Source organism: Athene noctua, chromosome 15 (genome assembly GCF_965140245.1).
Source record: "Athene noctua chromosome 15, bAthNoc1.hap1.1, whole genome shotgun sequence".
Classification (NCBI taxonomy): Eukaryota; Metazoa; Chordata; class Aves; order Strigiformes; family Strigidae; genus Athene; species Athene noctua.
Window position 1 is genome coordinate 2,694,917 of NC_134051.1, and position 24,161 is coordinate 2,719,077.

At 43.7% G+C, this 24,161-nt stretch overlaps 3 protein-coding genes and 1 non-coding gene across 8 annotated transcripts; 2 read left to right on the forward strand and 2 right to left on the reverse strand.

Annotated features, from left to right (window-relative positions):
• Positions 1 to 1,935: 1,935 nt before the first annotated feature.
• On the reverse strand, positions 1,936 to 4,426 carry NDUFB6 (NADH:ubiquinone oxidoreductase subunit B6). Of its 3 annotated transcripts, XM_074918792.1 has the most exons (4): positions 4,158 to 4,426; positions 3,980 to 4,072; positions 3,332 to 3,376; positions 1,936 to 2,088 (listed from the first exon to the last, which is right to left on the reverse strand). In XM_074918792.1, exons 1-4 carry the CDS (start codon positions 4,335 to 4,337, stop codon positions 2,020 to 2,022), a joined length of 387 nt encoding a protein of 128 aa, XP_074774893.1. In that variant the 5' UTR covers positions 4,338 to 4,426; the 3' UTR covers positions 1,936 to 2,019. The 3 variants fall into 3 exon arrangements, with proteins under 3 accessions (XP_074774893.1, XP_074774896.1, XP_074774894.1); XM_074918795.1 differs by lacking the exon at positions 3,980 to 4,072; XM_074918793.1 differs by lacking the exon at positions 3,332 to 3,376.
• A 54-nt stretch (positions 4,427 to 4,480) lies between these two features.
• On the forward strand, positions 4,481 to 10,545 carry EEF2KMT (eukaryotic elongation factor 2 lysine methyltransferase). Of its 2 annotated transcripts, XM_074918790.1 has the most exons (8): positions 4,481 to 4,765; positions 4,847 to 4,909; positions 6,142 to 6,222; positions 6,390 to 6,491; positions 6,679 to 6,812; positions 7,625 to 7,932; positions 9,273 to 9,422; positions 10,082 to 10,545. In XM_074918790.1, the coding sequence occupies exons 1-8, from the start codon at positions 4,688 to 4,690 to the stop codon at positions 10,186 to 10,188; spliced, it is 1,023 nt and encodes a 340-aa protein (XP_074774891.1). In that variant the 5' UTR covers positions 4,481 to 4,687; the 3' UTR covers positions 10,189 to 10,545. The 2 variants fall into 2 exon arrangements, with proteins under 2 accessions (XP_074774891.1, XP_074774892.1); XM_074918791.1 differs by lacking the exon at positions 6,142 to 6,222.
• TRNAK-UUU (transfer RNA lysine (anticodon UUU)) lies at positions 4,524 to 4,596 on the forward strand. Its single transcript has one exon. It is a non-coding gene; the product is annotated as a tRNA-Lys (tRNA).
• Positions 10,546 to 12,320: 1,775 nt separating the features above from the next.
• ALG1 (ALG1 chitobiosyldiphosphodolichol beta-mannosyltransferase) lies at positions 12,321 to 23,920 on the reverse strand. 2 transcript variants are annotated; one of them, XM_074918788.1, is made up of 13 exons: positions 23,713 to 23,920; positions 23,494 to 23,571; positions 22,859 to 22,962; positions 22,219 to 22,367; positions 21,542 to 21,631; positions 20,777 to 20,887; positions 19,773 to 19,894; positions 18,330 to 18,368; positions 17,664 to 17,723; positions 15,715 to 15,825; positions 14,649 to 14,763; positions 13,816 to 13,891; positions 12,321 to 13,483 (listed from the first exon to the last, which is right to left on the reverse strand). In XM_074918788.1, the coding sequence occupies exons 1-13, from the start codon at positions 23,918 to 23,920 to the stop codon at positions 13,349 to 13,351; spliced, it is 1,398 nt and encodes a 465-aa protein (XP_074774889.1). In that variant the 3' UTR covers positions 12,321 to 13,348. The 2 variants fall into 2 exon arrangements, with proteins under 2 accessions (XP_074774889.1, XP_074774890.1); XM_074918789.1 differs by lacking the exon at positions 18,330 to 18,368 and having other exon boundaries at positions 23,713 to 23,874.
• Positions 23,921 to 24,161: the final 241 nt, after the last annotated feature.

Sequence of the window (24,161 nt, forward strand, 5' to 3'; positions counted from 1 at the left end):
AGAGAGAGGTATCCAATCCCACTGCTCCTGGAGGGTTATCTGTTCCAAAATGCCCAAGCAATCCTGGGGCTCTACAAGCTGACCCACATCGGTCCTTGAGACTTGGGACTGAGTCTGTGGCCTAGAACAGCCACCTGGGCCCCACATGGGATGGACAGGGGGATCAGGGGTGGCTCTAGGGGTGCTGGAGTTGCAGGAATGTCCATGGGACTTGGGGGGCACTATGAATTCATGTAGTCCTGGGGAGGCTCTCACTAGAGGAGGTGTCAGGGCTTCCTCGGGGGAAGCGGGGAGCCCTGGGGGTATCAGGCATCCTCATGGGGTGTCCTCAGCAGATGTCACAGCCTCCAGCTGCTCACAAGCATTGCAGAAGTGTGCAGAGGGACCTTGGGAGATGTGGGGCACCCCAACAGCCTCTCATTAGTGGGGTGGGGGTGTCAGGGGACCCCAGGCAGAGGTGGGGCATCCCCAGCAGTCACTCACCAGTGGGGTGGTGGGCTCAGTGTTATCCTTGGGGCTCAGGGCATGGAGGCGGGAGCCAGGGGAAGCCTCCCCATCTGCGGCGGCGTTGGGCTTGGCCAGGCTGAGCAGCAGCAAGCTGGTGCAGGCAAAGGTTCGCTTCAGACTGCAGCAGTTTGGAGGAAGAGCTCTCCTGCGGGGACTGACACACCGTGGGGCAGAGGTAGTGACAGGGACCCCCGTGGCCATGGGAAGTACGTACAGGTCTCAGCCCCCCTGCAGCCCCCACAACCCCTCTATTAACCCCATCGCTTCCCTATTGCCACTGATAACCCTCAATAGCCCCCATCAACTCCCCAGTCTCCCCCTTGACTCTATACCTTCCCCAGTGCCCCCCAACAGTACCCACTGACTCCCCAGCTTCCACAGGGACCCTCAAGCTTCTCTAGTGCCCCTCTCCAGAACCTCCAGTGATGACCCACAGGATCCAACTGCCCCCTCACAGCCCACAACTGCTCCTCCACTTGCTGTCCCACCCTGAGCTGCTTTTTACCTGAGGAAGGAGGCAGCTGCAGGCCTGGAGAAGGCCTGGGGGGCTGCAGGCTGAGCATGGGTACCCTGACATGGGGTCCATGGCCTCCCTGATCTCCTTCAGCTGCAGTAGTTTTCTCCCCTGCATTGGCGATGACCCTGTCGGTGTGAGTACCTGCTGGAGGGGTTATGAGGGGTCTGGCTGCCCCCAGGGCCAGCAGCTCCTGCTTGTCACCCTGACCTCACAACCACTAGCTGTACTGGTCACACATGGTTCCATGAGGTCATGAGGGGCTTCCGTCCTAGCACCTCCCCTTACGTACCTCAGGTGACCCTTTGGATTGCTGGTTTAACCAGTTCTACCCACCAAAGTAGCCACCAAAATACTCTGAATCATAGAATCAAGCTGGAAGGGATCCATAAGGATCATGGACTCCAACTCCCTATCACGGACTCCAATTCCCTGCTCATTAAGAGGTTAGTCTTCCCCAGTACGAAGCATCCAGATACATGAGGCCCATGAGAGAAGGAAGAGTCCAACTCAGAAAGGGCTCAAGACAGAGAAGGAAGTGCTAAAGGGTCAAAAATAAAGACTTTTTTGCAACGGTGCCACTTCTGCTACCCTCTCTTGGCAGAGAACTAGGATGACATAGGCAGAAGATAATTTTCACTGGAAGTCTCCCTCAGAACTGGTTGGTAGAAAAGGGCTTGCTGTGTGCGTGTGGGAGCTCACCGCAACACCCTTCCTTCGAGCAGACAGCCTCACCATCCCCTGGGACCTACAGCATCTCTCCTGTTACTATAAGGCCCACGCTGTCCTGCTGCCAGATCTTGTCAGGTCAGATATCACCAGGCCTTAGCAAATAAAGCTCACCAAAGGCAAAATAAATTCCTGTACAAGTAGCAACTAAGGAGAAAGTAAGTGACAGAAAAGCTGAGGCGATGCAGAATAAAGACTGTTTTATAGAAGAGATTAACCAGTTGCAGTTCCCGCCTTGTTCGCTGAAGGAGGAAATCAGCTTTTAGCCATCAGTGGTGCTCATTGGGTTCATCTTTCAGGGGTGGCATAATTTCTCCAGTCTCTAAAATTCTGTCGCCCTGATGGAATGAGAGAGGATGGTAAGCATTTCCTCCTACACGCAGTCTCTCCCTTCACACAGCATAGTCTTTCAATTAAGATGTAACTGTCCCCACTTCCAAACCAAAAAAAAAAAAAATAAAAATCATACAAGTTACTCAGAACACTTTCATCCACTGAACATTTCCCAGGATGCTGAAATAACATCACAGCCAATTTACCTGAAATCTGTACTTGCTTTACACCTTCTTTTCATCTAAAGAATAGTAGCCAAAGATTTTGACACTATCTTTTTTAAAAAACATATATTGGACTTACAGCACTGCATAACTACCTTTAATACAGCCCAGCTGTGAGTCTCCCAACCCACAGTCTGTAGCTCACAAAGAGCTACGTAATCCCTCAAAAATCAATCTGATGCCCAGCTGCCATTTGTTAAAGCTCCCAGCACTGCCTTGGCCTACTGAGTTGACCTAACTTGAGTGAGTGAGTAGGCTGAAGTCAGAGGCCCACAGCTTGGCCTTCAGTAGGTTGCTATGTGATGGTTAGAGATGGAACTTTTAATAATTTTATTTTAGATTAAGCACAATTAGGCAGTTGTTATGCAAAAAACATGCAACTGTCAGAAACGGAGCAGAGCTAAACTTCTACATGAATATTTGCCCACTGACCCACTACACCAATCAACAAGGAACAGCTTGGAGCAGCCTGAAAACCGTAAAGACCAAACAATCTGACACTCCACTTCATAAACTCGTCCCAAGCTGAGGTGACACAACTCTATCCCTTTGGGGACACCTGGGACCAAGCTTGTGCGGCCAGAACCAACGTGCTCAGCGCTGAACTCCTCGTGGCAATCGCTGCTCCTGTCAGTGAGGTGCAGCAGAACCACTCTTTGAGGGAGGCTTTAAATACTCGACCCCTTTCACAAAGATACTGTTACTGCACTGTCATGAACGCTTAAGTTCCCATAATGGAACATTTTTTTCCACCCAGGATGGGCAGTGCTGTCAGCCAGGTACTCAAAAGCGTGCCACTACAGAGGGAGGTACCACTGAAACAGGGACTGTCTGCTCTGAGGACAAGATGAAAACTGCTCAGAAAACTGTGCTGCTCCAGGGCAGCCTGCCCACAGTATCAACCTCATCCTTCTAGAAATTGTCCCCGCACAGCTATTGCACAAACCTGCCTTTCTCCCCCAAATCATCCCTTTTCTACCTGTTTTACAAAGCTGGAAGATAAAACAAGTATTAATAGACTTACTGGGAATATCCGTGGATTTGACGTAATGACACCGTGTGGCTTTTTCTGAAAGTGGGGGGAAGAAAGGGAAGGGGCAAAGAAAAACGAGTGTTACCCAAAGGAAGTACAAAGGATTTCCAAAATGGGGAAAATGACCCTTCTAAAACACGGGCTCTACTGAGTACAAGGCTCACTAGGCCAGGTTCTTTCCACTAGTTAAAGAAATACATGAGGCTAATAAAATTACCCCTGCCAAGCAAGAGTGTAGAAATGGAAGGTCTGTCCCATCATCAGTGCACTGGCCATTCCCCTTCCCCACACCAGCAGCCGCAGTCTGGCTATTCCCAGGAAAGCAACAATTAAGACACAGCTTTCCATCTCACAGGAGGCAGCACAGTAAAAGCTGGTCACTACCACAGAAGATCACAAAAAAATGCATTTGTGTTACCCAGGAAGGGGAAAACAAACAGCAAACGGGCCATGGGAAATCACTGTGACCTGCAGCAGACACTTAACCAGCATGATCACACAATCCCTTATGTGACTGCTTGTTGCACCAGCCCCCACCTCCTCTACAAGAGGGCTTCTTCCAGGGCTTAACCCCGATTTCCCTCGCTTTCCTCTTAACCCCCGTTTCCTTCAGAGCCCGCGCAGAGGGGCGGCACACACCATGACGTGGTATTTCATGTAGTAGACGATGATCCAGAAGGGGACCACGATCCGCGTCAGGACGAAGCCGCCGGTCTGGTAGGCCTTGAACACCTGCGGGGCACAGGGACGCGCGTCAGGCCCGGGGCCGCCCGCCCGGCCCGGGGGAGGCGGTGCGAGGCCGCTGTCCCCCGCTCACCTGGTGCCGCCAGAACCCGCCGGGCTGCAGGAAGCGCTCCCAGAAGGCGGCCACCGGCCCCAGCCGCCGCGGCGGCAGGACGGGCTCCCGCTCGCTCAGCTCCTGGTCCCGCAGCCAGCGGCGCCGCAGGGCGCGGAGCTGCTGCAGCCGCAGCTTCTCATCCTCGGTGTAGCCGCTCATGGCGCCGCCGACCGCAGCCCCTGGCCCGGCTCTGCGCGGCGGGGCGGGCGCCGTGTCCTTCGCGGCGGCGCGCAGCGATGACGTAGAGGGACGCGGTGACGTTCTGGACGTGCTGACGTCATCATCGTGCGCAGGGGCGGGCTGAGCCCGGGGGATGTGTGAGGGGCCCGGGAGAGGCCGCGGTGGGCCTGGATAGCTCAGCCGGGAGAGCATCAGACTTTTAATCTGAGGGTCCAGGGTTCGAGCCCCTGTTCAGGCGGGAGGTTCATCTTTCTTGCTGGCCGCCGCTCCGCGGCCCCGCCCCGGGGCGGTCATCAGGCGAGGCCGGGGACGCGCGGCCTGCTGGGGCCATGGCCGGGCCGGGGCTGGCGGGCCGCTTCCAGCGTCGCTTCCTGGCGGCCCGGCAGCTCCGCTCCTTCCCCTGGCCGGTACGGTGCGGCGGGGCGCGGGCGGCCGCCCTCGGCTCCGAGGAAGCCGTTAGGAAGCTTTATTTCTTTCTTCTGTTTTAGGAACTGGAGCAAAACCTGCAGGCTTCACCGGATTCCTCCCTCCTCGTGGATATCCTGCACAAGGTACTGTGGGTTTGATGTACTTCACATTTGCTAGTAGCCATGGTTAAGGATCACGCCAGTGATTAGTTACCACATGGGAACAATTGCGAGGTCAAGCAAAAAGAACAAGCTTCGACCTCCAAATCTCAGAAAATAAGTAGAACGTCCTGGACCACAGAGACAATGTCTGGAATTGTTCTGAGGATGAATTATTTGACAATTTGGCGAAGCAACAATTTGCTCACTTAACTTGGCAATGAAACTAACTTCTGAGTGTCCTTACAGTGAACTGCCTTTGTTATAACACTAAAAAACACACACCTGGGTCAAAAAGACCCCGCCCTGGTTAAGACCCTTCCCCTGAGCATTGCATAGTATTAGAAATATCAGGTAAGCAATAAACACTAACCAATTAGTATCTAATAGGCATGTTATGGAAAAGTACTAACTTCTGTTTTTTGTGTATAAAAGGAGCATGAAAACCTGCTGTTGGGGTGCTTGATTTGTGGAGAAGTCCACGAAGCACCCAGGCCTGAATAAATACAACGTCTCTCCTGAGCGTGTTAAGATCGGGTTATTGCACACCGGGCACTTTCAGGTCCCAGGGTGACTTGGTGTCACAGCAGTGCCCGGGCAGCGGGCCCAGACTGCTCTGAACGTGCGATGCCGCCCTGTGGGATCAGAGCAATTGCTGTTTTTTCCTCGTAATTACAAAGATAAGTGACCTGCTGTCACAGTTTTTCATTGGGCCCAGCAGAACAGTAAATTTCCTTATCCTTCTGTTATTTAGCTGTTCTTAGCATCAAAATTAAGACGTATGTGCCTAAGCACGGGTGTCTCTAATGCCACAAGCAAGCCAGCCCACCTGGCCCTGTGTCTCGGTACTCTGAGGGTCAAGAAGGTGATCACTGTGGTGATGCATCAGCTCTTATGGTGCTTAAAGTCTGCACGTGGATGGGAAACTGCAAATAAGGCGGCAAACTAAAGAGAAGAGAAAAATCAAAAGAAGGAGGAGAGTAAATTGGATTCTTTTCCCACTCTGTTTTGTTAGATCTGTAAACTAACCGACTGATTAGAAAACGCCAGATTTCATTTTCTGGCTCAGCATCACTTCTTTTAGCTACAGACTGAATTGCAATGCATTTCGTGACACACAGAGCCAACTAATGACTCCCTGGCCTTTCTCTGGCCCCTTACTGCCTGTCATAAAAGCTTCACTTGGTAACTGGTTTCAATTGCTGTTCTGGTTTCAGACCATCCTCCACCCTTTGTGTGTAAAATATCCCCCTTCCGCCAAGTACAGAAGATGCTTTCTAACTGAACTCATCAAAAAGGTAGTGCTTACTTTTCATGTTGCTTGCAATTCTTTTTTTTTTCTTGAAGATAATGTCCAGTGTAAAATATTATGGCCACCAATGTATTAAAATGGGACTTCATGTGTGTACATTTTCTTTTTCATGACAGTTTGATACCTGAAACTGCCCTGTTCTCTTTCACACAGCATGAATCCACAGCAGCTGAGCCCCTGGATGAATTGTACGATACACTGGCAGATATTTTAAATGAAGAAGAATCTACCCATTGTTACAAAACCTACTTACTGGTAAGAACTAATGCTGTGTTGTTATAAATCACTTTTATTTATCTGAACTAAGCAATAATTGGCTTTAAAAACAACTCCCTAGAAAACCAGAGTGCTTCCTACGTTTTTCCAGGCACTAATCTTGATTGTAAACTGTAAAACCTGTTGTCTGTGCTGATCCATCTTTGCTTTCTCGTGTCTCCTCCAGCCCAGGGGAGAATGCGTTACCCTTTCCGAGAACGTGGCAATTATCTCCGGAGGAACCACAGGGCTCGTCACGTGGGACGCTGCTCTTCATCTCGCTGAATGGGCAATGGACACCTCTGAGGTTTTTACTAACAGGTAACGACAGCAGCACAGATGGAAAGATATTTTCATTCATGTTGTGAGCTACACAACTGTAATTTAGTAATATTTACCCCACAAATAACTGAAATGAATACACCTTTTTGTTACTGGATAACTGGTGCTCTCACTGTTCTTGCAACAGTCAAACTTTAATCCAGGAGGAGACCTTTTAAGACAGGTTTTAAAATCAAAACCATTTACAGCATGCAGTCAGATATGCTCCGTTAAGTAAGCTGTTAAATTCCAGCTACTGCACTGTCTAGCCAGTAACTTCAACTAGTGCACTTCATGGTGGGATTCTTCTCACCTAACTTTAGATGGTGGATGTGCAGGTGTGCACATCTGATCTCATTGTCTCAACTTTGTTTATATAAACAGTTGAGAGGAACAAGCACTTTTGAGGAAAGGTTCAGCTAAATTAATTTATCAGCCCCCCAAGGAAAGGAACTGTGATGCCGAAGTATCTTTCCACTGACTATGAAAAGATTTGGACAACCAGTTCATATGGAGACAACTGTGCTGCAGGGGGTCTAGAAACAGGTGGGAATTTATATCATCCCCGCAGTGGAAGTGCATTCTATATGCAAAAGCAGTATTTAAAGTAATTAATTTTTATGTTTACAATTGCATCTTCAGTGTTTACCAACTCTCCCAATTGAGACAAAGATTAAGTTGTAGATGGTTTACTCAAAAATTACTGAAATAATCTGTAACTGACTTTACATTTAGATATACTCAGAATGTTTTGATTTTCTAAGTCAATTTAGAGTCCTAATAAGTACTTCTTTTACTCCATCACCCTTCAGGACAGTCTTGGAATTAGGAAGTGGGATCGGCTTCACTGGAATTGCAATCTGTAAAACCTGCAATCCCAAAACATACATATTTAGTGACTACCACCCCTGTGTTCTCAAACAGCTGACAGAAAACATCCATTTGAATGGCTTTGTCTTGGAGCCTGAAGCCACCCAGCGTACCCCAACAGAGTCCCAAGGCCAGGAGGCAGAAGCAGCAAATTACCAAAACCCAAAACTAATTGTTGCAGAACTTGACTGGGGCTCAGTTACAGGAAAACAACTGTTGGATCTTCAACCTGATGTCATCATTGCAGCAGGTACTTCACAGGTGTGCAATCATGCAGGAATAACCAGGTTAGAGAGATAAATGCAAAAGTAGTTGTGTGCAGGACTCATTCACAACCCTACTTCAGTTACTGTATCTGGAAGGGTGTGACATCTGGTTCACTTCACCATTTTGTCTTTTTCAGATATTCAGCAGCTGCGCACATAATGTCAAAAAGCAAATTATTTTTCCCTTCAGCGTTTTAAAAAAAATAATATCTATAAACAGAAGATGATATATCTGTGGCTCTTAAGAGCCACATCAATAACAGGCCTTCTTGGCATTCTCTTGAGGGATAACATATTAAAAAAAAAAAAGCACAAACCACAAACCTTTTCCAGAACTTGCCTATCTGTAAATCTGGAGGGTTTGTAGAATAAATCTGATTTATAAATCTATGTATAAAAAAAAAAATCTAATAATGGAAATCTAGCAATAGTAAAATGTCTTAGCTGTAGCTACAGGATTTTACTTCCTGATTTGGGGCTTTGCAAAGCAAGAATTACTTAAGAATTTAGGTTAAAAAATGACCAAATATACTGCCTTTGTCATCAGAGTATCACATGACACATTAAATATGTGAATTCTGTAAGTCACCATATGTATGTTACCTAATGCCAACCATAGTGTTCAGAGAATGCACAAACCAGCCCAAGCTGGACTCAAGGCAACTCAAAACTGAAGGTGATTTATCTGTATCTCTCTTCTGTTTGCTGTGACTAGTTACTGAAGGACGTTCCCTTATGACGGTGCACCAAGAGTAACTGGGCTGTCATTGGTACATGTATATGCCTCGACATTTCTGTGTAGTAAACAACCTCTTGAATATCAGTTCTGAACACGAGACGGGTGCGTTTCAGCGTAGTAAGGCTGACATTTTGTACCCCTTGATCAGTTTTACCTTTCGTCACTATTTCTGCTCTCAAGGAAATTATTCAAGATGAAAACTGCTGCAGTTCGAATCAAGTCTTTTGCAATCAGCTTCTAAAATAGCTTTTGAACAATGCAGTTTCAGTCTACCAAGTACAGTCGCCAGAGAGTACCAACGCTTGATGTTTTTGCTGTCTGCCTTAAAATGGGCTTAAATAGAGTATCTGACAATCCATTTACAAAAAGGAGCACTGATTTCTTAGTGATTTTGGACTGGTATTAGAGATGAGGGCAACTTGACACAGCACATAAAATAGAGGTATTTTCTAAGATCTTTTCCTGGGAGTTTTTAACCTCTGAATACAAAAATATTCTCCTGCAAGGTGAAATTTTTGTTTGTAGTTTTCATTCTGCTTTTTGCTCACTTCTCAATAAATATTGAATGTTTTCCTTTTTCCACAGATGTGGTATATGATCCAGAGATAATTTTAGCCCTTGTTGGTATGCTTCAAAAACTCTCCACTTTCAGAGCAGATAGGAAAGTTCCCGAGGTCTACATTGCTTCCACCATTCGTAATCCAGACACGTATCACCTGTTCCAGGCTGAACTTGGTAGGTGCCTTTTTCATGAAGCGTATCAATAATTTTGGCCTCTTTCCCCATTATTTCATCTGTAGTAGAGAAGAACAGGAGCATTTTCTGGTGGTGATTATTGTCCAATAGTGAGATTTTTATCTAGAGCTGGATTTAAGAGCAGTAACTTTTCCACGTGGATTTGATCAGGAGATTGGAATGTAGCTATTTTCTACATCCTGTCTATCACAACTCATGTCTGTTAGTGCCAGCTTGAAATGCAAGTGTAGTGGCAACAGAAAACTAAAAAAGGGTTAAGCTTAAAGAAGGAAAACCATCTGTGCTGCACTGTCACAGTGGTAACATTCAAGATGCAGCCTAAAACCTCTTAACTGTTCTTTGAGGGTTAAGAAACCTTAGAGTTTTAAGTAAATTGGGGAGAGATTTTGGATTTTTTTTCACATACTCTTCAAAAGCCTGTGTTTTGCAGTCTCCTGGCTGTACAGTCTACAGCAATTGGTTAATTCACAAAATTATGCTGAGTGCATAGCACCAGCATTACTGTTAATTTTTAAACATACATATTCATGAGCATTTGCCTGTAGCTTGCTTTAACAGTGTGCTAAAGAACTTGACATGCAACTTTTATTCTTCCCTTTATTAAGCAGAAATATTATTCTCGGTGTTTCTCTTTACAGATAAAGTTGGGATCAGATGGCAGATTATTCCAGCTCACAGCAACAGTATTTTTCTTTGTGACATGCAGCCAAATGTAACTATTCTTCAGCTATTTATACAGACTTAGCAAATATAATGTAACCAGAATTTTCAGACCAAGGGGAAGTATCTTCTCCATGCAACATATAATGTACATGAGGGACTGAGGATACAACTCTGACATCAGTCCAGGCATAAAGTAAGTTATGTTTCTTCCTGTAATTGTCAGCATGTATGCAAGCAAGATGCTACCCCTGAAAAGCAACAGGGGAAAAAGAAAAGCCCTAAATCATACTGCACTTCAGTTCTGTAGAAAGCAACAGAATTGAACTGTAGTTTTTTTCCCCCATGTTTTGATTTGTAAATAGTGGGAGGCACATCTGCAGGCTGCACTGACAAGGGAGCAAAATGATGTTTCATAGTAATAAATATTTTTACTATTAAATCCAGCTGTAATTGTCTACTTTTTATACTTGTCTGTATATACTTGCAGTATGGGTCCTCTTAATAACAACCCTGTTACCAAAACAGGATAAAAGAACCTATTGACACCATGTGATGTAGATGAGCAGACACTCCTTTATTAACAGCTGGGTGCACAGGGGAGTGATCTCACCAGCACCACGCACCTAACTCGTGTAGCATGCTGATTACATAGGGTACAGTCAGACATATTAATCACTTTCTCATACTTACAGGTGTTAACTCCCATAACTCAGTTTCTTATTCCCACCTCTTTCCGGTCACACGCACTTGAGTCCTGAAGTGAGTCGGGGGCTGCTTTTGTGACCACCACGGACTGCTGACCTAAAAGAAACACACTACAATGCCCTTGACCCAAGGATTTTTGGCTCGCATTGTGATTTTAACATGCTTCAAGGCCCTTTCACAATGTAACTTTTAGAACACCTGGTCTACAGGGCAATAAATCGTCCTGACTGAACAGTCTAACAATGGTACCTCATCACGAGTCTTTTTCTTTGTATAGAAATCTGGTTAATGATTATCACTAGTCTACGTGGCCCCAGGCTGGGACTTTACAAAGAACTCTGTAGCAGCACATGTGTTACTCTGTATCATTCCTTATTTAAATCCAAATCATCAAAAATCATTAAAATCAGCTCAAATCAATACCAAATCAGTAACACCACCAGTGAATGTAGCAGATAGTGTCTCAAGCTTACACGATGCTGCAAGAGGTTAAGAGACGCTGCTGTAACTAAGGTTCATCTTTACTCCCCCATAAGGACTGTCACAACTAGCTCTGGGGAAGCCAGCCTCTCAGACTGGCCAGAAAATGGAAAAAGAATCTCACTCTGTAGCACTGCCCTAGATATATTGTGTGAGGAAGAATGGACCTCACCTTCTCTGAAACTTTTCGTAATCCATTAATCATTTTCCTGTTGGACAGAAAATCAAATATGCTGCTCTTTCTCCACTTTTGACTTCCTTTTCTGTACCTTGTTTTGAAAGCTACTTAAAAGAAGATGAACACAGACTTTAGCTGCCTCCTTCTGTAGTAATGGGGAGAAAATGGATGATAGGTAATTTGAAACTTGAACAATCACTTTACTCTCCAAGCCAAAGGAGGCCATGACTGCTGCTATGAAGTTGGATGTGCAGAAGTAACTCCTCAAGAAGAATTCAAAGGGTACTATTTGTAAGTACATGCTAGCAGCCCAAAAAAGAGCTCCTTTATCTCCCCTTACAGAAAAATTTTCAAGTCACTCAAATATTCTGTACAGATGGCTCATTCTGGATCTAAAAAATTTTTACAGGAAGATGAAACCTCTCTCAAGCTTTCAGCACACTGTTCAAAGAAGTGCCTAATTCAACTCCATGTGTACATCAAGGGCTAAAAGGGAATGGCCAAACCACCAGACAGGATTTTGCTTGACAACAGTAGGAAAAAAAAAAAAATAAATAAAATCACCAAATAAATCTTGATGGATCATTCTTCCAACTAGTGAAATTGCCAAACTCCTGCAGTAAGCAATCTTATTTTCAACTTCCCACCAGTGGAACAAAATGATTGTCAACAATCTTTTTTCACAAGAGTTTACTGTAACCACGGTGCAGAAGGGGAAAGGCAGTATTAGCAAATGGCTGTCAAGCCTGATTATTAAATGACTAAGTGGGTTCAAAAATGCTGGTACAGAACCCATTGTAATCATCTGCCACCACTGAACGAGGAATCCCAAAGAGCAGTAAACACGTGATAAACCAAGCATTTATTCCTTAAACGACTGACATCTATTTTATAATCAAAAAAGTGATTAAAAAAGCATCTTGTAAGCATTAGGTCTGTACATGAATACTGATATTAACAATCAAAAGATGAAGGGTATACCTGAGTGAGCACTCAGAAAGCGAGGTGCCCTTTTATCAAGTCGCATACTTCAATAATATGTTTTGGTTTGACTTCTATTCATCTGTTCAAAAAGGGACAAATTTTATGTTCTTTCTCAAGGTAAATGGGCATGTTCACTTCAGTGTACAAGGACAACACTCACTGAAAGGTCTATTTTCCTCTAAGTGCTCAATCAAGCTGTCACATACCAGTGGCTGTGCTTTCACATTCTTGCACACACTGTAAAAAAGAAAACTTTGAAACAAAATTGTTCTGTCTCAAAATTATGCAAGGATACTCAGCACTTGTCTAGGGAAGACTAGCCAAGATATTAACTGGTAGAAAAAATGAAAATCCCACTGTATTCTCAGTTCAAATAAAACAATTCCCATAGAAGGCATCCCCCATTTGTAAGAAAACATACCCAGATCACCTACTAAAGTGCTTACTGTACAATAGGTGTAACTGGTGATAGTTTACATACGCATTCAAGTATCTCCACCAAAGTGACCTTTAAGCAGCACAGGTAACAGATTTTGCACATGAGTTCCTGGAGTAACTAAACATCCCTCTCACTTTCTAAAGATTCATCCCAAGTGGTAAGGAAGGAAAGGCAGTCCAGATGGCAAGCCTCAAGCTCTCCAGCACAGGAACCATCTCTTCCCTCAAGATTACACTGTTAGCACACAACAAATAGCCTCGGCTGCACCTTCAGCACTATTCTTACTCACATGAGAATCTCAAATTGTAAAGGGAGAGGTGTGTCCAAACACTTGTTCCAAGATGAAGTAGTTAAAAACTGCAACTATAGACAAAGTGTTTATTCACTATTTATCAAATCTGTGCAAGTCCAGGAATGCATTGGCTTTTTTTGACACCCTCCTCCCCCCACAAAAAGTCATTCATTCTGCCCAAACAAAGGAAGAACGGTCTGGTCCCAACTCTCATCCCAGCGCAGCTGCTTGGATGCACGAAGATTTTTTCTGAAGTTGTGAAGTTTGCCCTCCAGTGTAGGAAATCCCAAGAAAAGCATCTTTAAGTTAAAAATGAAAAACAGAAAAATATCATCATGTTACATTTTAGGTTTATTCTAACCTCCCCATTGTTAACCCTCAACTACACTGCTGCAGTAAGGGAGCATGCTTTGGTCTGGACCTATAAATAGTGAACAATGACAAATTTTAAATGTTCTTGCGAGCTTCAGATTCATATTTAAATAGAAGCGAGGCAAATAATATTCATCAGCCAAAACAGTTATTTTCTAAGAAAGCAAAATACATGGATGACAGACACAGAAAGGTGGCTCACATAGTAGCACCTTTGCAGTTATAGCTAGTGGAAAAGTAAAATCAGTCAAGCCTTTACCTTTAGTTGTTCTGCAAGTTCATTTGAGTCCCTAAATATCAGACCATTTTCATCGTGTTTCACAAGTTCATGTAAACTGTGATCAAAAGTAACAGAAGAAAACGTGAGACAAAAAGCTGCGAGAAGGACATACACATTTAAAAACTTGCACAGTGACACCCAAAAAGGTCACATTAGGATGTCTGTTACATAATGATCCTGGGTGTCTAGCTACGAGCTTCATACCTGACAAAACAGAATGAATGTGGCAGTTTTTAAACATTTAAGTGTAAACATTTTTTCTCCCTTCTATGTCAAGACTATTTATATCTACCATTACAGTGCAAAAGGGCCCTCACTCCAGCTTTGTGCCACTCATCTGCACATACATTAAAAATCAGGGCAATAATCTACTTTAAAATTACCCCACAAGGAAAATCTGTCCATGAGCCAGTTCATGAGCTCTTCAGAGAGCATTTATCTTTCTTTATAAAAGCTACTGTCTCCCCAAAGGACCATAAATTCCAAGACTGATGACGCATACACTCACCCCTTCACAGAACAGACACGTCTATGCAGATAAAATGAAGCACATGGAAACAAAGGATCACAGGGTAGTTATTTTTTAAGGCAAGTGGTTGCATTAAAAGCTCCCAACTTTGTAGAAACTAGTGTTAATTTTTTAACTTACTGTAAAGCCACCTTGATTTCTAACCTACCATATTGAATTAAAGTTACTATGGTATAATACTACTGGAATCTCATTTGGTGCATGCGGTAGCTGAACTCTTGCTTTTTAAGAATAATATTTTATATGATCCACTTAAACTGTAGCAGAATAAACAAGCTCTTACCATTCAAAATATACTGCACACACAGGTAAACTGCAGCCAAACATATCCACCACCTTCATGGGCAAATCCAAACCACTAGATGATTTATGGAGACACACTCCCAGGTCTGCTGAGCCTGAAAAGCAAACGGAACAGACAGAACAGACAAGAGGCTGAATTCTCTCAATGCAGCACCTCAAGTCTTACTGTAAACCTTTCTATTTATGTACTACTTTGGGTGATACAAGCTAAACATGAGCAACCTTGAACACCATCCAGACTGACTCAATTTTAAGCACTCGGGGCAGGGGCAGGAAGAGCAATATATTTTGTAACCAAAATTAGTCAGGCTTTAGAAACATACCAGGCAAGTGCAGATTAAATTAAAGGGAATTTTAAATTTCATTTATCTTAAAAGAGCCTTTCTGCCTCTTAATCTACTAAGAATGGGTAAATGCACGGGAAAACTCCATCACAATCCAGACAGGCTATGCTGCGTGGCTCACTAGCGACCTCTTCCTGTTCAAGTGATTTCAAAACAGAGAAATTATGGTGTGATTTTACAGACATTAGTTAAAAAGTACCAAATAAACACAGTGGTTTACAGCCATAGAAATTGGCAGGCTCTAACCCCGCAGAATGTAGATCAAGTTGAATATGTACTTTATTAAGCTTACTCACACTTTATGTTATTACAATAAACACACCAAGGGAATACTATTCCAGGGATATTTTAATTTAGAATTTCAGCTATTTTTGGTTGCTCAGCCAAAAACTTTGTTAGTGACCCTGAAACTGCACAGTACTTCAGCATAGTTAGAAGAAACAAAGAGTACAAAGAACAGGCTAAAACAGCAACACAGGTACTATGCCTACTTCATTGGATAACAGTGAAAAACTGTAGTTAGAGAAATTTAGCAGTTTTGCTGGCATGAGCCAAACCCACAAATATACTGTCATTAACCAGCAACTTCATTTGCTTATTATATTCTGCCAGCTTCTGTGCAAAATCTGTTGTCAGCTCTCTGCAACTGTGCTAAATTCTTCTTCACACATTCTGAAGCCTATTTCATAATCCACTGTTTACCAAGCAGAAGAGGGTAATCCTCAGCTTCAAGCCACGGCGTACAGATCTGGATATGCTTAAAGTGCAGTTTATTTATCAGTCCATTGTAGTAGTCTTTTAGAGGTCCTTTACCTGTTTAAAAAAGAAAAATAAATATATAATAGTTTATCACAATGACTGAAAATACTGTGGCCTGTGCATCTTACTGTACAGCTGACAAACTCCTGTTGTACCAGATATCACACACAATCCCCAAAAAGGTATGTAAAAGACTAAGTCCCCTTGAAAACAATGTGAACCTAGACCTCTCTCACTCAGGATTTAGAATAACGTGCCATCAATACAGAATCACTTTGGTTGGAAAGGACCTTTAAGATCATCAAGTCCGATCATTAACTTAATACTGCCAAGCCCACCACTAAACCATGTCCCTGAGCACCACACCTACACATTTTTGAAATACTTTCAGGGATGGTGACTCAACGACTTTCCTGGACAGCCTGTTCCTGCGCTTGACAACCCATTCAGTGAAGAAATTTTTCCCAATATCCAGTCTAAACCTCCCCTGGTGCAACTTGAGGCTGTTTCTTCTCATCCTATCACTTGTAACTTGAGAGAAGAGACCAACCCCCACCTCGCTACAACCTCCTTTCAGGTAGCTGTAGAGCACCATAAGGTCTCCCCTCAGGCTCCTTTCTCCAGACTAAACACCCCCAGTTCCCCCAGCAGCTCCTCACAAGACTTGTGCTCTAGACCCTTCACCAGCTTCAGTGCCCTTCTCTGGACACACCCCAGCACCTCAATGTCTTCCTGTAGTGAGGGGCCCAAAACTGAACGCAGTAATCGAGATGTGGCCTCACCAGTGCCAAGTACAGGGGTAAGATCCCTTCCCTGTCCCTGCTGGCCACACTACTCCTGATACAAGCCAGGATGCCATTGGCCTTCTTGCCCACCCGGGCACACTGCTGGCTCATATTCAGCCAGCTGTCGACACACATTCCCAGATACTTTTCCTCCGGGCAGCTTTCCAGCCACTTGTCCCCAAGCCTGTCGTGTTGCAGGGGGTTGTTGTGACCCAGGTGCAGGACCTGGCACTGAGCCTTGTTGAACCTCATACAACTGGGGACCCATCAATATCCCCCAGTCCTGACCTGCGTTTCGCCTACAGCCATCAGATAACCAAACAACCAATGAAAAATTTCATTGGCACAACTGGCCTTTCAAAATCACACTAAGTTTTAGCTTGCTCTGTGTTGGTTTAGGCCCTGCCGGGACCGGAGAGCACGTTGCCGTTGCCCCTCCCCCACCCTCAGCCGGTCAGGCTGGCAGTGAGGCACAAACCCTGGGTTAAAATAAGAAGAAATTTAATACAACAGTGTAATAAACAATCTGAACAACAACAGTAGCAATGATAACAACAATAAACAGTAATAGCAGTAAACAAGACAGAAGATATACAGAGAAATACCGCAATGGATACAGACAGCGCCGAGCTTCCCTCTACAAAAGCCACAAAGGAAAAAAAAATTCCCGCTGCAGTGCTGGACCTGACCTCAGCATGGTATGAGTAACCCAGCTGGAGATCCCTTCCCCCTCTCTGCTGGGGAAACTTAACCCTATCCTAGCTGAACCAGGACATGCTCTTAGTGAGAAAGCTACCCAAATAACACACATTCTGTCTACACAACTTTCTGGCAAAACTTAATCTCAATGCTGATCTTAAATTCTTTTGAATGTGGAGTAACGCACAGGTGTACTCGACAGAGAGGCTGAGAGCTTCTCCTCTTTAAAAATGTACCACAATTACATGGCTGCAACAGTCCAACTATAAATCACTACTTTTATAACCAGACAAAAAGCCAGGAGCCCCTCCTCTCCACCACCAACAGAAGAGTCAGCAGAGAACAAAAGTGAAAATGAAATCTTCTATTATTAGCACTGAAAGAACTGTAACACCAATAAACTATTACCTGTTATCACGCACACTAAAGATGGAAGCTTGATTCCCTCATCGATATACCGCTCATAATCTGGAGAAGATAAAAAACTGTTTAGAATTGACAAATACACAGATGCTTGGTTAAACAATGGTCACAGCATATTGTTTAGCTTCCTACTTCAAGTAATTTATTTACACGCATATACCTAGTGAAATAGCAGTAAATTTAGCAACATTAAATTGAAAACTTCTACAGAAATAAATTATGGTCTGTTTAAAATGCACTGTTCACAAAGCATTTGTTCAACTACACCCTATCAGCTGTTTAATCTATCAACTGCACAGGCATCTGAAGTTTCTAGAAACTGCAGATGCAAAGTCTCCAAAATAAGACAATGTGTATTCCCTCCTTTCCTACTGGTAGGTGCCTATGGAGAGCATATGTAACAGTTTAGAAAATGAAACTGCAATTTACAAGCTACTTAGAAATATAATTCTCCCTGACAACTACTCTAATTGAATACAGATATTACACTACTATAATTCAACTACTACTCTGAAACCACTGCTAATTAATCAAATACACCCGCACTTTCACTTGAATATGGAAGCACTGTTCTTTAACAAAACTCATCATAACTGTCCAGAATACAACCATTCCCCTTCAAATAGGTGAGATTATTTCCCTCACACCTACCTTCTAAAGCTTTTAAAAGGACTGAAAAGTCTTCATCCTCTGAAAGAAAAGGCTTTATTAGTGACATTCATATTTCTATAATTTATAATGAATTATTGTCTTTAAATATCAAAATTTTCCTCACCTTCCTCTACACGATTTAAGTATGGACCATGCTCTTCCTATTAAAAAATCTGCTGTAACTATCTTCATAAATAAAAGTCTATAACCACATACAGTCCTTATTTGCTCCCCTTATTGGCACCATGGCAAACAAACCACAAATACTGAACATCTTCAAAGCTATCAAGTTAACATTTTCTAGTTTCTGAAGCTGGAGAATTAAGTGTAGAAACTGCCCTGTTAATTCAAAGGTATAGCCAACTGTGCCCATGGTTACTAGCAGTGGATTTGTTTCCACTGTTCCCTTTTTCATACAGAGGAAAAAAAGATACTTATGTAATACATGTTATCAGAAATAAAGAGTAAATACTTTAGTTTCTTAATCTATTTTACACTACCATGCAAAATAGTACATCTAGAATGAAAGTTAAAAAAAGAAGCTGGAAATCTCTTTTAATCATTCTTGAAGCTGAGCAACTAGACTGTAGCTCTATAATTAAAATACAGCTTAAAAAAATAATTCATTTTTAGCCACTGAGATATATCATATACAACTTGTCTTCAAATTCTTCCAGACAAATGAAGGGAAAATGTAACTTTGTCACTGATGATGTAAATGTGCCTCTACAGGGTGTCAAGTGTGAGGAAGTGTAAACAGTCCCAGTTTTATCTTTTGTTAAACAGTGGTTAAGTATTAAAAATAAAACTGTTATATTGAGCTGATGATTTTTGGTGATTTTGATAAGGAATGATTAGGACTAATCAATTAAATGGAATCTCAGAAAAATATCAGTTTTTACAAAAAATAGTGGTGTAATGTTTTAGGTAGTCATAGAGATGTTGTATTTAGTTTAAAGTAACCATACAAGCAGTTACGTTGCTAGACGAGGTACCACTGTTAAGACTGTTTGGAGAGGATGATTTATTGCCCTGTAGACCAGGTGTTCTAACGGTTGTATTGTGAAAGGGCTTTGAAGCATGTTAAAATTGCAACATGAGCCAAAGTCCTTGGTCAAGGGCATTGTAGTGTGTTTCTTTTAGGTCAGCAGTCCGTGGTGGTCACAAAAGCAGCCCCCGACTCACTTCAGGACTCAAGCGCGTGTGACCGGAAAGAGGTGGGAATAAGAAACTGAGTTATGGGAGTTAACACCTGTAAGTATGAGAAAGTGATTAATATGTCTGACTGTACCCTATGTAATCAGCATGCTACACGAGTTAGGTTCGTGGTGCTGGTGAGATCACTCCCCTGTGCATCCAGCTGTTAATAAAGGAGTGTCTGCTCATCTACATCACATGGTGTCAATATTTTATCCAGTTTTGGTGACAGAACTGTTTCCAAACCTGTCCAGCTTGTGCTGCTGATGAGAAGAGCTGGCCGTCCTCTGGTCTTTATCACGTGTCCGTTTTTTTCATCCACTTCTGTAAAGGCAGACCTCTCTGCATTCCAACCGACAGACTCTGTACTACGGAAACAGGATTTTCTGAGTATGGACTACACAAACACAGAAGGAAATACTGTGCTTAACTGGCATGAATTTCCAAACACTTTGTTCAGATTTGCTGCTCTACTTCTCCAGAAACACAGACATTACAATACTGAGCTGCAGAGAGATACCTGATCATAAGAGATAATTTTTCAAGAGCCTAGTGATACTACTGCTACAAGCACGATCCCATCTTCTAACAAAGTGTTTTCCTTAATGAGTTGAGAAAATAGCCTCTCTTTCCAGCTCTGTCTCAAACACAGAGTAGAGCATGGAGGCCAACAGTGCCTTTATTCAACTGAACTCAGAACCTATACACTCTGTGGTGGGCACTTCCAAAAAGAACCTGGTGGCTTTCACTTGGTTTTCAAGCATTGATTTGATAGAGCAACTCCCTGTTAAATCTATTATAGGAGACACCCTGAACATAGTCAGGGAACATTTAACGCTTAAAAGCTCTCCATAGTAAGTGAAAGGAAGGGATGCTGTTAACGAAGCATTCAATCCTTGCCATCTAGTTCAGTGGGAATTAGACAACTGCTGAGTTCCACCCCAGAGACAATCTATTACAGATTGCCTCGGTACTTATGCCAACTTCTTTAAAAATAAAACACTTCATTATTTCCACACACCAAGCATTGTCTTAGCACAGTTCAATCATTTCACTCATTCTGGCTTCTCCTAGCGACAGCTAAGCTAATTTACACAGCATCAGCTGCTGGCTAAGAGCATACAGAAACCACCCTCCCTGCTGATGTTCAGTAACTTGTGATCCCATGCAAAAGTATTTCTGATAACTAAGTGCAATAACTTTAAATCATTCAGTTAAGGACTATAACTGCATGCTTCACTTACACATACCGTGGTTTAAAAGCCTCATAGTCTTTGGCAAGTTTCACGTACAAACGATGTTGAAGTTCTAATGGTGTTTCCTTAAAATAAGAAGCTGGTTTGTCGTACACTGTTACTGCCCTGTAATGAAATAAATTCACAAGTTAAATAAAAAACAGATGTGACAAAATGTGTATTGTAAAGCGACAGGCTACAACATAATGCAAAAAGTGATTAAGTAAATCAATAGAGCAAAATAATTAATTTTTTGACTCTTACAACTTTCTGTATTCCTGAAGTTTGCTAGAATACACCAAGGTGGACATATTAATCCTGTAACAAAGGAACCCTTCCCTCTGTGCAGATTCAAGGGGTGTAATACAACTGCAAAAACTGCAGACATCATTGTCCTGATTTTTAAACTTACTTCACAACCTTCCCTGAGCAACTTTGACCTTAAAGCCCTCTGACTGCAAAAGAAAAGTTTGCAGGGCACACTAATTGCTAAAAAACACAGTGATGTCTGCCTAATTCCAATTCCCTAGGCAGCTTTGTAGCAAATTTCCACAACATCTGGACTGCCACCTCCTAGCCAATGGGGTGTTAATTATGATGGGTAATGAAGGTCCACACTCCACTAGCTCATTACATAACTGACCTAATGTGTTTCAGTGGTGATGGAGGGGCCTGGGAAAGTTGCTTTTGTGAGATTGCTCTGAACTCAAAATAAGGGATATTTTCTTTCACTTTACTTTGCATATGCACACACCAATTTGTCAGAGGTACACGACTTACTTTATGTTGCAATTCACCCACAGATCTTCTTTCATTGCATTAGTGACACACAAGTTGTAGTCAGACAAACGCCCAAAAAGCTTTTCATACCTGACAAAAATTATATCTTAGTTAAAAACCATAGGCAGGCAATTGCATTAGCCAAACAGTAACTGCCAAACAGTGCCCATGCCTGAAAAAAAAAAAACAACTCTCCCCCAGCAAATGAAATTTAATTATCGGCTCCTTATACTGCAGCAGTATCAGTTTATGAGAAGGGATACTGCATGATTCCCTTATACTCTAAGGTCCAAGAACATCAGACTTGAAAGCCTCTGAAGCCTACACGTAACCAGTCAGATTCAGCAAGAAACGGACATTCAATGATGAGTTGGAGTGTAAAGCAGAACTAAAGAATAAAAAAACCCAGTACGCATAAAGAAATTCTAGTAACAAAATTGAAGTTTGCATATGCACAGAAAATCAACCTGCTTTCATCAATCGCCTTCCTACGTCTTTAACAAAGGTGTTTTACAGAATGCACTTTCTGAAATAAAAAGCAGTTTAACAAAGCAAAATCCAGAAATCCTGCATGGAAACAGCCCTTCACTAATTATATTCTCCCCACTGGTTTCCATTCTTCTGAATTCTGCAAAGGTACATAATTTATAAAGAGGAAAAGAAATTACTGTACAAACCATTTTGCAATTTGTACTAGCAGGTGATTTCTTCCAAGATTCATACTCATTATCGTATATCCATAGTTGTGCCAATCAATTATCAGTTTGCTTCTCCAAAAAAGGCAGGCTATCCAGGCAACAGCTATACTAGGTAAGCCTGGAGGATTCTGTTCAATAAATAAAACAAATAAAAATAGCAGAAGACTGTGATCAAATGACAAACATTAAGCAATTACCAGAGAAAGAAAATCAGATGATCAAAATTCATCGCTTTAAAGGATCTTAATGAACAGAGACACTTTTGTATTCACCCATTACAGAACTGCCAGTTTATCCTATGAAGATAGGTGGGCACTTCAACTTTACTGTTCGATCAGGATCAAAATTCCCCTCCAATAAACACACAAACATTCATGTTTAAATTTATTCTTTACTGCTATCCATGCCAGTGAAATTCAAAAGCTCAACAGGAGGCACAAACACGAGTTGTTAACAGAAAAATTAAAGTTTAAAGCCAAATAGTTTGATATAGGTTTACACGGTTCATGTGGCCAGTTTTAGTTCTCAAATAATTAGAACAATGTCTGAGACTGCTAAAAACGCCATGTAAGGTTGTACTACTTATTTTTATTAATATTAGTCCCAACACAAAACCTACCTGAAGAAGAATATAGGATGGCTGATCTATCTTCAGCATTGTATACAGTAATTGTATTGTCTGCACAATGACTTTTATGACATACTGGAAAAGCTTTGGGCCAACTGTAAAACGACAGAAAACCTGGTAAGAATATTACAGCGCTCCAGAAATGTGCACTTCATAGAGAATCAGCCACCTCTGCAGAGAAAGGTTTAAAATAACGGTGTGTCATAAAAATGGAAACCTGTTTTTAAACAAATGCCTCACAACCCCTACAAATTCCTATTCTGTGTTTTGTACAGGGGAAAAAAAGTGGGGGAGGTATAGATAAACATACACGCAAGGTAAAAATAAAAAAGAAACAACTATTTTTTTTAAATGTCCTTGCTTCAGCCTGCATCAGAACTACATTAAGGGGGCCCAATACCGCAGAGACAAGTGCCTAAGGCCCCTAGGGAGGCACCGAGGGTGTGCAGCCTCTGCGTGCGGCTGGGCTGGGCGAGGCTCGAACCCCCTTCAGATTGGTTTTTTCCCACTAAACCTCGTTTCCCCTTTGTCCTCCGCTCCCCCCGAACAAACACCCGCCACAGCTTCACTCTGGCCCCGGCGACCCGCTCCTCCGCGCCGCCGGGCCGAGGCCGCCCCGCACTCACCTCGCAGGCCGCGCAGCTCCGCCACCGGCACCAGCCGTATCCGCCCGCTGCGCAGCACGTCGCCGTGCGGCCTGCTCTCTGCCAGAGGGGAGAGGCCCGTCAGAGCTGCGGCCCCGCACACCGCCCCGGCCCGACCCCCGCCCCAGCGGGGCTCAAACCGGGCCGCGCCGGGGCGGAGGGTGTAGGGAAGGAGCCAGCCGCCCGCCCGCCCTCACTCACGGAGGTAGCCCAGCAGCGCGACGTCGCGTCCGTGCCGGGCCAGCGACAGCGCGTGGTACTGCATCCGCGGGCTGCGGCCCAGGTCGCCCAGCACCGCCACGCACACCCGCCCCGCGCCGCCCGCTGCCGCCGCCCGCCGCCGCCACAGCAGCGCCGCCGCCACCGCCGCGGCCCCCGCCAGCGCCAGCGCCGCGCCGCCCGCCGCCATCTTGTGGCACCGGCGGCGGGAAAGGCGGGAGGGCGCCCCCTGGCGGCGGCGCACTCTGAGGGGAAGCGGCCTGGTCCCGGCTCGGTGCGGGGCGAGCAGAGCGGCCAGAGGCGGCGGGGTGGAAAAAAGAAAAAAGAAATGTAGACGTGGGGTACGTGCTGGGGAAAAATAGCGGTCATTAGAGAAAGCCTCAAAACTCTGTATTTTAAAATGACCAAAAAAAGGGGGGGAATGGCCTGCC

Bases quoted from the DNA above. Each gene is read 5' to 3' on its own strand.
- NDUFB6 (XM_074918792.1), bottom strand. From the start codon at position 4,337: ATGAGCGGCTACACCGAGGATGAGAAGCTGCGGCTGCAGCAGCTCCGC. The intron at 3,377-3,979 runs GTGTGTGCCGCC...CCCCACTTTCAG, and splicing joins ACATGAAATACCACGTCATG to AAAAAGCCACACGGTGTCAT. The intron at 2,089-3,331 runs GTAAGTCTATTA...TCATTCCATCAG, and splicing joins CAAATCCACGGATATTCCCA to GGCGACAGAATTTTAGAGAC.
- EEF2KMT (XM_074918790.1), top strand. From the start codon at position 4,688: ATGGCCGGGCCGGGGCTGGCGGGCCGCTTCCAGCGTCGCTTCCTGGCG. The intron at 4,766-4,846 runs GTACGGTGCGGC...CTTCTGTTTTAG, and splicing joins TCCGCTCCTTCCCCTGGCCG to GAACTGGAGCAAAACCTGCA. The intron at 7,933-9,272 runs GTACTTCACAGG...CTTTTTCCACAG, and splicing joins TGATGTCATCATTGCAGCAG to ATGTGGTATATGATCCAGAG.
- ALG1 (XM_074918788.1), bottom strand. From the start codon at position 23,920: ATGGCGGCGGGCGGCGCGGCGCTGGCGCTGGCGGGGGCCGCGGCGGTG. The intron at 17,724-18,329 runs GTAGGTGTGAGG...TATCTTCTCCAG, and splicing joins CCTTTTAAAAGCTTTAGAAG to ATTATGAGCGGTATATCGAT. The intron at 15,826-17,663 runs GTAATAGTTTAT...TTTTTTAAACAG, and splicing joins TTTAGTGTGCGTGATAACAG to GTAAAGGACCTCTAAAAGAC.